Source organism: Physella acuta, unplaced genomic scaffold (assembly GCF_028476545.2).
Source record: "Physella acuta isolate Inbredline_101_S28 unplaced genomic scaffold, ASM2847654v3 ptg000057l, whole genome shotgun sequence".
NCBI classification, from domain to species: Eukaryota; Metazoa; Mollusca; class Gastropoda; family Physidae; genus Physella; species Physella acuta.
Genome location: NW_026731577.1, coordinates 427,501 through 440,408, shown reverse-complemented (window position 1 = coordinate 440,408; position 12,908 = coordinate 427,501). Strand labels below are relative to the sequence as shown.

The 12,908-nt window shown below is 38.6% G+C and overlaps 1 protein-coding gene across 1 annotated transcript in view; it reads right to left on the bottom strand.

Annotated features, from left to right (window-relative positions):
• Positions 1–1,172: 1,172 nt before the first annotated feature.
• LOC131947583 (uncharacterized) overlaps positions 1,173–12,908 on the bottom strand; it is a 30,751-nt gene continuing 19,015 nt past the window's right edge. The window contains exons 7-13 of the mRNA XM_059308829.1: positions 11,426–11,627; positions 10,050–10,153; positions 9,508–9,769; positions 8,405–8,737; positions 6,070–6,753; positions 3,978–4,319; positions 1,173–3,450 (exon numbers count right to left, since the gene is read on the bottom strand). Of these exons, the coding sequence (XP_059164812.1) occupies positions 3,365–3,450; positions 3,978–4,319; positions 6,070–6,753; positions 8,405–8,737; positions 9,508–9,769; positions 10,050–10,153; positions 11,426–11,627 (2,013 nt within the window). The 3' untranslated portion in view covers positions 1,173–3,364. The remainder of the gene's footprint in view (positions 3,451–3,977; positions 4,320–6,069; positions 6,754–8,404; positions 8,738–9,507; positions 9,770–10,049; positions 10,154–11,425; positions 11,628–12,908) is intronic.

Sequence of the window (12,908 nt, the reverse complement as noted above, 5' to 3'; positions counted from 1 at the left end):
ACCAGGTGCGGCACTTAATGGTGTCACCCCCCCCCCCCCCCCAGAGGCGTAGCGACCCTTCCCGGGGACAAACTTTCAAATTTTTGATTTGCACCCCCCTCAAACTTTCGATTTGCACCTCCCCCCTCAAGTTTTCGATTTGCACTCCCCCTCAAACGTTCGATTTGCACCACCCCCCCCCTCAAGTTTTTCTCTATATATTTTGCAATTTTTTCCTTGGTGTCACCCCCCTAAATGGTGTCACCCGGTGCGGTCCGCACCCCCCGCCCCCCCTCGCTACGCCCCTGTACATGCTACTCCATAGCTTTTACTGAAGTGTCCTTAAACTCAATAGAAGTCTGTTTTCTTTTAGGGGCGTAGTACATCAGCTCAGGAAAAGCTTGTTATTTATTTTTCTACCTATTTTAGCGCCCCCTTATGGTCGGCCGCTCCACTTGCCCATCCCTAGCTACACCTCTGAATAATTTTGAGCTTGTGATCTTTATGAAGTCTTAGCTGTTCGTTACGTAATTTTAAAACCACTTATAGACTGGGAGAATGTCTTTTAAATTTTTTTAAACAACTTTTATCTTACGTGTGATTGGCTAAATCTTCTGTTTATAATATGACAGCATAGTCAAACAGACTTTTAGACGATTTGAAAAAAGAAAAAAAAATTCAATCCGTCGTGTGATAAGCTTAATCTTCTGTTCGTAATACGACACCATAGTCTAATAGATGATTGCGCATTGGAATCCCAAGCACAAAGCCTGTGAGTTAAGTAGAGCCAGGTGTTGCCATCAGTGGCGTAGCCAGGATCGTGGGGGGGGGGGGGTCCAATTTTTACCCGGGGACAAACTTTCGATTTGCACCCCCCTCAAAGTTTCGATTTGCACCCCCCCTCCTCAAAGTTTCGATTTGCACCCCCCCTCATACTTTATATATATATACCGAGGGGTCTATGGGGTGGGGGGTTATACCCCCCTACCCCCCCTGCCTACGCCACTGGTTGCCATGTATCAGACCTCCACACAGCTGAAGGACCTAAGGGGCAGGACGTTACCCATACAACTGTTAATCAGATGTGTATGTGTGTACCTTCTCGTTCAATTTTTCTCGTCATTGCTAGCTTTAAAAGTAAATTTAAAAGTTCGTTAAAAAATAAAACACATACCAACATTATTTAATTATATAGGCATTTTATTAAAACAGTAATAACAATGTTCAAATTAAGTGAATATTTTAACCGGATTTGTATACATTGACTGTTAGCGAGATCACACTAGAGGGAAACTACTCATCTAAAATATACAAACTAAATAAGATTAGCGAAGTTATCTGCCTTGCTCCAATACTTCATCGGTTAAATGTTTTAGACAATAAAAACGCAGATAATTTATTACTATTTCAGAACTTTTTTGTGTTTCAATTCGAACTATTAAACAATTTAGTGTTAGTGTAGATGGAAATGGTACATTGGTAGGGAATAATGTAGGAATGAAATTTTATGAAATGCTTCCATGGCAACATTTTTATTCAAAACAAGACTGAATTTTTTTAATTAAACGATAATTTCTATTGCAGTTTAAACTGACTATATATTCATAATTAGGTGAGGCTAATAAAATAAAATTAAAACAATATAACAAACCTATAACTATTAAAGTGGTTTCACCTTTTTTTCTTATAATAATGTAGATGTATACATAATTAAGTTTTCACGTTTTTTTTCTACGGAAAAGCAATTTTACAAGAAATATTAAACACTTAAATAAATTGGTTGTTCTAATAAAAAATACGATCGTCTACTAAAACATTTTATTTTATAAAATAAAAAAATAAAAAATTGTTTCATAAACACGGTCGTTAAAAAATAATTAACAATATTTCAACCGCCTTAACATATAGAGCATGCTGTTTTATTTTTCAAATTCGTTTTTTTCTGTAATATTGAACAAGCCGGACAAACCCATAGGAGTCACTATAAAAAGGACAGGATTTAGACGTGATTAGGCCCTAAGATGTTTGAGGTATGTGGCCCCCACCTTAAGCCTATGTTTTATTTATATGTTACCGAAGTTCACCTATGTTCTACAGTTTTCATGGTAACAAATAATGGAGCTGTATATTTAAGTCTACATCGACTGTATAGAAGATACATTTGGCATGTCCACTTTTTTGGGAAATCAATGTACAGTTATACTTATATAGGCAATAATAGAAATCGCCAGAGCACTTATGTTAAACATAAAATATTAAAGTGCTTATATTCTTTTTGACATTTTAAAATAATAATTTGCACTATTTATATATACGATTGAGATTTATAAACACGTTTTTCTCGAGATTTTTTTTTAACATAATGAATTTGTCCTCTATACAATCGATATGTCTATCGTACATTTACAACAATATGTGGGGGTGGGGGCTTCCAATAAAGTGGGGGCCTTAAGCTATAGTTTGTTTAGGTTATACGCAAATCCGGCACTGACTTTAAGATACAATCAACTTGCAAAACAACAATCCCAATCAAAGTTGACGTCAACATTCAATCATTAATGTAAATAAAATGTGCATAATAAAAACAGGGTGCTTGTTACTTAGTAATACTCATCATCTTTTTTCCCCGTTCGTGCTTAAGATGAGGCAGATGAAGTAGAGTTCTTCTGTTTCAGAGACCTTGGCATATGAAGGGATAGTGTAGTCAGCACTATGCCCAGCCGCCTTTACTTTCCCTAACGTGAACTAGGCACCCGTTAGCTGGGTGAACTCAGGGACGACTAACTTGAACACAGATTCGAACTCGAGACTTTCGTGTTAGCAGTCTAGCGCTCTACCACTAGGCCACGCCGTAACGTGGTACTACAGAAGAGAGGGAAACGTAGTGTATTTTGCTTGAGGAAAAAGATTTATTCGTTTTCTGAATCGCTAAAAAAGACTAATTCCTATTTTTTAAATACATTTTTTCTTCATAGAATTATTCAAAACTGTGTAATAAAGAAAAAAAATATTCGAAGAATCAGAAGGTAAATAATTTGAGTAGTAACAACTTCATCATACAACAGTGTTAAAATAGAATAAATTATATCCGTGTTGCAAAATTGTGTAATGGGTGCTGTAATAAAACTATTTTAAGCAATATTATCGCGATATTCTAAAAAAATATTGACCAACCGCACCCCCTCCCCCTGATGCTCTACTGTTTCGTCACCGGAGTCTTTGTCGTTATTTAACAGACAATAACATTTTCTCTGTCTAAAGTTAAGATTTTCATGACCGCGACAAAGCATCGAATATGTTATCCTGATCGAGAAAAGATTGTACAATATGACTTTTAAGAGTAAAAAAATGCAGTTTGTTGGATTTATATAATGGAACCAACTAACTAAAATATAAAAACTCTGGTTCCGAGTACAGAAAAAAAAGTTGTAATCAAACAAATTATGTTGGATCTTGGCAGCCAGGATGAATCTGTAAAGAGAAAAAAATTGGAAAATAATAATTAAAGTAAGTTCATCTTTAGTAATATGATTTTAAAATATATAACAAAATTGTACGCGTTTAAATGAAAACACTTAAATAACGTGTTTCGCATTTGTTAGGTATATATATATATATATATATATATATATATATATATATATATATATATATATATATATATATATATATATATATATATAGGCAAAGGTATAGAAAAGAATTGGCAACCCATGATTGGATAAGCCCTGGTAGTGGCCCGGTGTATTTAGTTAAGTTCTCTGGGTGCTTTCATTGTTTTCGAGTCACAATATTAGCCACGTTTTTAAATGGTATTTATTTTTCGGGAAAAATTTAATTTTAAATGGAAAATCAGCAGGTTAATGACTCTGCCCATACAACCATTAATGTAATACCTGCGGTATTTTATAATATTCTTAGAAACCTTAAACTTTGTTTATAAACATTTTAATTCATGACATATGATCAGATTTGTGATACGTTTGAATATCTCTTACTCGTGGATCCTGCCTTGGTTACGGTGAAATACGCCTCGTACGTTCGACCGTTGATGACCACTTGCAAGACGTACGACGTCACGCCCTCGTTGCCGGTGTCAAAGATGGTGACGTCCAACTCATTTTTGTAGTTGGTATAGATCACGCTGTAGGTATAGCTGCTCAGTTCGGTGAACGGAGCCTCCTTTCTGTACATCCGGTAACTGGTAGGTGGGTACCGGGTGACGAGGACAAGTTGGAAGTGCGTGTCGCTGTCGATGAGTGCGGTGACCTGTTTGTTGTTCTGGATGTACGGCTGGTTTTCCGTCGTGGTGTCGCCGGGGTAAGGCGTGGTGGTGCTGGCTAGATAGTAAGGGTGGGTTGTCATGACAACGAGATGAAAGAGGTAATAAGAAGTAGAGATTGCTTTAATTTAGATTTTTAGTGTGGGGGAACAGGACTGTTTAGATTGAAGAAATGAAATTTCAGCTTATACCTGTCTTTAAAACATTTGAGAAAATACGTATTTTGAACCAGTATCTTTCTAATAATTTATGTAACTTTAATCAATTCTTAATTGGCGTGTTGATGCCAGTTTTAAAGTAAATCACTTTGTTCATTGTATAGAAATAATTTATTATGAACAAACAACCACAGAGTGTAGACTGGCCCGCCGGTCTACCTGTGGGCCCACAGGAAATAATCTAAAAAGGCCCCAAGAAAAAATCTCGGTGGGCTCCCAGGAAATAATCTATAAGGGCCCCCAGGAAAGGTGCTGTAATCGTCCTAATTATGTTTTGATTAAAAATAAATTTTAATTTTTAATTTTTAATTTTACAATTTCGATTATTTCAGAAGAAAGATTAAAATTCAGGCTTTGATCGAGAACAAAATGCACAGTAAAAATTCACATAGGTTGGGGTGGGGGGCATTTAGAATTTCCCGGGCCTCTTGGACACAGCCAGTCTACCCCTGGCCACAGTGAATGGGTAGCAGAGAACAGCTCAAGGACCGTGGCTATTCTGTATTTCTTCCAGACTTTTTCTCCGGGGGGGGGGGGGTACTTAATATTTTCCTGGGGGGGGGGGGGGCACTGGTAAAAATTCTAACAATAATGTTCTCTTGGACATGAAATATTGTTTTCACGTTATGCGAAAGAGTATAGACTGTGGCAGCTATAATATAAATTTAAGTCATTATATAAACAAACCCTACTCAAATACTTATAATACTACAATTCGATGCAATGTAAATGTAAATTCACTGCATGTGATAACATGTGTTGCGGCTATCATATCATGTGTTAACATGTGTTACGACTGTCATATCATGTGTTAACATGTGTTAAGACTGTCATATGATATGTTAACATGACAAATTGCTAGTGGACAACCCTTCGCTGTTGTCAAACAACGTGTGGGCCAATCATCTAAGCTCTGATGGGTATCTGACTTAGGCTGGGGAAAGTAAACCCAGCTGCGCACAGTACTGACCACACCATCCTTTTACCTGCCGAGGTCAAGAAACATATGTACTCTACTTCATCTGCGGGGAGGAGGGCGGAGTCCCCCTGAAGAGATGCCTGGCACCATGTGTACAGGGTGTCCGGTCATAAACCCCCTGGACAAAAACCCCCGACATGTGTACAGAGTACTGAACTATTCATACACCATCTGTACTCAACTACATTATTCATACACCATTTATAATCAGTAATTAAATATTCAGACACCATGCGAACTTAGTACTTAACTATTCATACACCATGTGTACTTAGTACTTAACTATTCAGACACTTTGTAAACTTAGTGCTTAACTATTCACACGCCATGTGAACTTAGTACTTAGCTACCACGTGAACGTAGTACTTAACTATTCAGACACCTTGTGAACTTAGTACTTAACTATTCATACCCCATATGAACTTAGTACTTAACTATTCAGACACTTTGTAAACTTAGTGCTTAACTATTCACACGCCATGTGAACTTAGTACTTAACTACCACGTGAACTTAGTACCTAAATATTCAGACACCTTGTGAACTTAGTACTAAACTATTCATACCCTATGTGAACTTAGTACTTAACTATTTACACGCCAAGTGTACTCACCAATGTCCATGACCTTGGTGACCCGCACGTACATTCTGTAGTTGAAGACTTCAGTGGAGAGAGTGAGCAAGTACAGCTTCAAGTCCTGCGTCCATTGGTCCAACACGACAAGCTGCACGCCTCTGTTGCTGCTGTCGTAGATGAGGTTGTAACTAGTCCACGACAGCTCTGTCGTCACGTACTCATAGTTGTAGTTGTAGCTGAAGAGGTACAGGTGGGGGTTGTAGGGCGGGGTGGTGGTGTCCAGGGGTATGAAGACGGCTGAGTTGTTATTGAAGGAGGAGGAGATGCTGATGTTTCTCTCGATCACCGGTTTGGTTGGTGATGTGGTGGTGCCTCTGGGTGCTGTGGTGGTGTTCCAGGGTGATGCGGTGATGTTTCCGGATAGTGTGGTGATGTTTCCGGATGATGCGTTGGTGTTTCCGGTTGATGAGGTGGTGTTTCTGGGTGCTGCGGTGGTGTTTCCGGGTGCTGCGGTGGTGTTCCAGGGTGATGCGGTGATGTTTCCGGATGATGCGTTGGTGCTTCCGGTTGATGAGGTGGTGTTTCCGGGTGCTGCGGTGATGTTTCCGGATGATGCGGTGGTGTTCCAGGGTGATGCGGTGATGTTTCCGGATGATGAGGTGGTGTTTCCGGGTGCTGCGGTGGTGTTTCTGGACGCTGGTGTAATTGTGGAAATTGGAGCTGTAGAAAAGACAAAAAGATGATAAACTATAGTTTTAAAATCATTTCCGTTTAATTAACATTGTCATATAGTTAGTCCTATCGCCCAAACATTTTTCAGTGTGTGGCGTGGGGGAGGGGGGGGGGGAGGGAGTGTCGGTATTTTATTTCTGACCGGGTGGAAATGTGTTTAAACTAGAAGATTTTATAGCGTTAATTATAAACTTTGTTGTCATGTTTGTTGTCATGATCTTCTTCAATACTTATTATATGAGCTATAATAATTTATTTACTGAAGGTCACTGAACTTTGAATTACAGAGTGCGCCTACCTAATTACGAATTAAAATCAAAAGATTGTGAATATATATATATATATATATATATATATATATATATATATATATATATATATATATATATATATATGGTTCCATGACAAATGATCTCAGACAAAATATCCAAGAAAAAATACCTTACAGACAAATGATCCCAGGGCAAATGATCTCAGATTTTCCATCGGGAAACCAGATCGTCCAGTATTATACTAAACTTAACGGGGTTTTGTATGCGTATAGGTTTTTATATTTGTTGTTTTTAATGGAGTGTTGGTGGTGGAAGGTTTTGAGGCAGACATGCAATTTTCCATCGGTACACCGGGTCGCCTAGTATTGTACTAAAGGGGTTTTTATATGCTTGTATGTTAATACATTTGTTGAATTACATAAGTTTAAAGCAATCTTATCTGCAATACACGCACCATTAAAGATTTCATTTTTATTTAATGAAAATTCAAATAGTAAATGAATGCATGTAGACCTATCAAATTTAAATTGAAGAATGTAATACATGTTCAAGATTTATCAACTGGTTAAAATGTAATCATTTTACTACCTCAGCACAGTATTTCGTGTCTATTAAAATTAAAACGGGATAATTATGACACTAGCGTCTAATAATACTACAGAGATGGAGGCTCCTTAAAATGGGTGTTAGGTTATTATTAGTAAAAGAAAGTTCCTTTTTCGAACCTAATGGTCCATGAGGCAAGTGAAGTTCACTCGTTTCTGTGACTTCTGCATATAAAGGGATAGTGTGGTCAGTATTATGTCCAGCCAACTTTAGTTATTTAGGTACCTAACAGAGTTTGGATGGACTCAGCGACGTTCTACTGACTTAAACCCGGATTCGAACTTAAGACTTTCGGGTTAGCAGTCCAGCGCTCTACTGCTAGGCCAGGGTGGTCTAAACACAAGCCCCATTCCTTACCCAAATCATAGCAAAAAGCGTAGTTTATGTCTCTAAAACTGTATAATATGATGTTACAACACTACTAATGAATGTAGCCCAGCTGTTCATAGTGATGTAGCTCAAATACTTCAATGTTAAAAACTCAGAAGTAAATTCCAGAGATAAAGTGTAATGACCAGAGTTTCTTTCAGGCATCTCATCGGGAGGAGCACCCCCTCCTCCTACGAAAGTTTACAGTCCCCCGAAAGGACAACGATTTATACACACAATTTATATATCAACCAGTATCCGACCCCCCGGAAATTTAAGTCCGACCCCCGGAAGTTTAAATCCGACCCCGGAAATTGAAGTTCGCGACGGCCCCTTCAAAAGTTTCCACGGCCATAGGGTAAAAATGTCTTAAAGAAACAAACGGAACTGACCTGAAGTGACCGCTGCCTCTGTAATGACAGTAAACTTGACCTCCAGCAGTTCATTGGTACCTTGCAAGACGATTTTGTAGCTTCGCGTCCCGATCGCCGTGTTGTCTGCCAGCGTTAGGTTGATCTGTCGTGTCGTGCTGTCGTAGCTCGCCGTGTAGGACGAGCCCGACAGCTGGAGCACGGTAGGGCTGACCTGGTGCAGGGTGATGCTGCTGGGTGTGGTGGAGAAGTTGGCCGGCAGCCGCAGGGGGGTGTTCAGCCCCGCCGGCACCCTGAAGGTGAAGTCTGAGGTGGGTGGGGTTGTGGTGTTGGTGGTGGACGACGGGGTAGTACCTGCACATTTTTAAAAATTTATTATATTTTTTTTCGGGTGACTTAAAAAAAATTAATCATCCGAGGATATTATCAAATTTGTTCGAAAGGCCAATTAAATATTTTAAAACATCATGCACGATGTTTATAAAATAAATATGGCTGGACAAAAAAATTGATGTAATTGATGTTTTTAGTATTTTCGGCAACAAAGTAAAAAAAAAGCAAACATTTTAATTGTATACATTTTTCACAGAAATTTAAGGTAAAATTGACCAAAATTTAAAAATTGTATCAGTTTTGAGTACAAATTACAACGAATTTATTTTTTTAAAGTGGAGTTTTGAGAATATCTTTTTGTCTTACAAAAGTGGAACTTCAGGTTACAACTTAGGCTGGATGAAAATAAATAGAAATGTAACCTTAAACTTAAACTAATTATTTTAAAGTTTTCTGGATTTGCAACTTCTATAACATTGATTCTAAAAATATTAAATTTCTGAGTTGTTTTCAGTCTTAAGTTTTTATTTTTTATTATTATTCTACGGCCACTTTAACTGCAAAATCTAAAAAAAAAAATGTTTTTAAAAAAATAATTCATATCAATAATTATATATATATATATATATATATATATATATATATATATATATATATATATATATATATATATATATATATATGTATGTATGTATGTATATATATACAGATATATATATATATATATATATATATATATATATATATATATATATATATATATATATATATATATGTATAAATAAACTTACTTGAAGTTATGATTTGCTCTATTTTTAGATCTAAGCGTTTCGTCATGACATCCTCTCCATCCTCCACCACACAATAAAAGGGAGCCGACTCCAGGCTCACAGCACTCGGCCTAAAGGTCAAGGTTGAGTAGGTGTACAGTTTCAGACACCTGGAGGTGGCGAGTGTCATGGTGTACGTGATGCTATTTGCAAACGGGTAGCCATTAAAGATGGCGGCCATGGAGTCTAGGTATTTCCACGTCAGTATGGAGTTGTTGGATCCCTGAAGACGAAAGAGTGAGAGTCCTTGTTAGCGATATGTTGGATTTCAAATGTCCTGTTAATATCATCTCTATTGTTTTTCTAGTGGGATGTGACGATGTAAACATGGTTATAAAGTATGTCAAGTAATGCAAAGTTTCTCTTTCCAAACCTGACGGTCTATGGGGCAAGTGAAGTAGATCACCGGTTTCTGTGATCTCCTCATGTGAAGGGATTGTGTGGTCAGCACTATGCCAACCCCTAAATAAATATAGTAGATATCTTACTATCTGAGCACTCACCGTTGCGTTACACGTTAATGTGATGGGCTGATTAGATTTGTAAACCGTGATGTTATTCTCCTGTCGGTCAAAGTTCGAAGGGTAAAGGGCTGCCTCAAATATACCTAAAGAAAAACGTTATTCATTTAAAAAAAATAAAATAAATAAAAAATAAAAACTTCTTATAATTATAAATGACTGCATAGTTTTCGAATATCAGTAGGTGACATCTGATATTTTGAATGGTTGCCATGGCAACGATTTGTAGCATCCATTTAAACTACAGTCTAGCAGTAACTCGTAGCAAAGTTTATCTCTGTTTCTACGGTTAGCCAAGTTAGTCTTAGACCTATCTGCTCTCTTCTTAATCCCGTTCGTGCCCAAGACACATGCCCAGCCGCCTTTGATTCCCTAACGTTAATTAGGTAACTATCAGAGCTGGGTGGACAGATTTGAACCCGATTCGAACTCGAGACAATCGGGTTAGCATTCTAGCTCTCTACAGCTAGGTAACAGCCGTACCCGTCCTAGACCTATAGCCGTGGCCAAATCCCAGTACATACACTTTCTTCATTTTCGTTCTCAACTGTAATGTTGGAAGAGGTTTCTTCAAACACAACAAAGTGTCAACCTGTTATGCGCCATATGACTTAGTTTCGGCCTATTTTTTCATAGTGGATTTGATTCCAAAGCTTTTGTTCAACCCAGAACAAACTACAAGGTTGCAGTTGTTTGAATCGGGCGTTGAATCATGCCATTGTGAGTTTGTGTGTGTGTGTGTGTGTGAGGGGGGGGGGTCTGCGTGTGTGTGTAGGTATAACTACCTTTAACGGTCAGGTTCTGGAATGCAGACGCCTGAAACTAGACGTTAGAACCCGAGTACTTGTAGGTGAGTTTGTGTTTGTGTGTGTATGTTTGTGTGTGTATGTGTGTGTGTGTGAGTGTGTGTGTGAGTGTGTGAGCGTGTGTGTGTGTGTGTGTGAGTGTGTGTGTGTATGTGTGTATGTGAGTGTGTGTGTGTGTGAGTGTGTGTGTGTATGTGTGTATGTGAGTGTGTGTGTGTGTGTCTGTGTGTGTGTGTATGTGTGTATGTGAGTGTGTGTGTGTCTGTGTCTGTGTGTGTATATGTGGGTGTATAACTACCTCTAACAGTCAGGTTCTGGAATGCAGACGCCTGGAACTGGACGTTAGAACCCGAGTACTTGTAGGTGAGTTTGTGTTTGTGTGTCTGCGTGTGTCTGCGTGTGTGTGTGTGTGTGTGTATAAGTACCTTTAACGGTCAGGTTCTGGAATGCAGACGCCTGGAACTGGACGTTAGAGCCCGAGTACTTGTAGGTGAGTTTGTGTTTGTGTGTCTGCGTGTGTCTGCGTGTGTGTGTGTGTGTGTGTATAAGTACCTTTAACGGTCAGGTTCTGGAATGCAGACGCCTGGAACTGGACGTTAGACCCAGAGTACTTGTAGGTGACGTTACACCTGTAGAGGGCAGCGTCCTGGCAGGAGGTGTCGTAGACCTGCAGGCTGATCCTCAGAGAGTCCCTGGTGTTGGACAGGAAGTTGCCGGACAGCTGGATGTCCCATTGTCTCCCTGCTGACTTTTGCTGGGGGAGAGATGGAGGTCTATAGTGTTACACTGTAGGTCTTTAGTGCTGGTGGTACACTGTAGGTCTTTAGTGCTGGTGGTACACTGTAGGTCTTTAGTGCTGGTGGTACACTGTAGGTCTTTAGTATTGGTGGTACACTGTAGGTCTTTAGTATTGGTGGTACACTGTAGGTCTTTAGTATTGGTGGTACACTGTAGGTCTTTAGTACGTGTGCTACATTTTAGGTCTTTAGTACTGGTGCTAAATTTTAGGTATTTAGTACTAGTGCTACATTTTCTATAATGATCCACTGTAGGTATTTAGTACTGGTGGTACACTGTAGGTCTTTAGTATTGGTACTACATTTTAGATCTTAAGCACTAGTGCTGCATTGTAGGTCTTTAGTACTGGTGCTACAATTTAGGTCTTTAGTACTGGTACTACATTTTAAGTCGTTAGAACTGGTTGGTTTTAAGTGCTATACAATATTAAATGGTAGCTCTTTAGTTCTACATTGTAAGTCTTTTACCCTACATTGCTAGACTACCGATACATTGTAGGCCTTTAGTACTAGGCGTGCGCTATGTGTACATTTACAGACTTCCTGTGGCGAGTTCGTAATGAACATTTACATACATAAAATATCAGTAGAAGGTGCTACAGACAGACATTTAAAATATAGCAATTAAAATATACGAGAAGACCCGCCGCGTAATTCATACGCCACTGTGATGAGGTAACCGGTTGATTAAGTAATTTTGAGGTAACCTGTCGATTGCATAATGATGAGGAAACTTGTTGATTGTGTAATAATGAGGTAACCAGTTGATTGCATAATGTTAAGTTAACCGGTTGATTGTGTGCTGTTGAAGTAACCACTAAATAGTAAATAGTGTAATGTTGAGGTAACCGTTTGATTGCGTAATGATGAGGTAATGGATTGTGTAATGAGATAACCGGTTGCTTGTGTAAATAGGTAACCGGTTGATTGTGTAATAATGAGGTGACCGGTAGATTGTGTAATGTTGAGGTAACCGCTTGATTGTGAAATGTTGAGGTAACCGTTTGATTGTGAAATGTTGAGGTAACCGTTTGATTGTGAAATGTTGAGGTAACCGTTTGATTATGTAACGACGAGCTAACTGGTTGATTGTGTAATGTTGATGGAAACCTATTATTTTGTAATGAGGTAGCCGATTGATTGTGTAACGATGAGGTAACCAGTTGATTGTGTAATGATGAGGTAACCGGTTGATTGTATGCTGTTGAAGTAACCACTAGATTGTGTGCTGTTGAAGT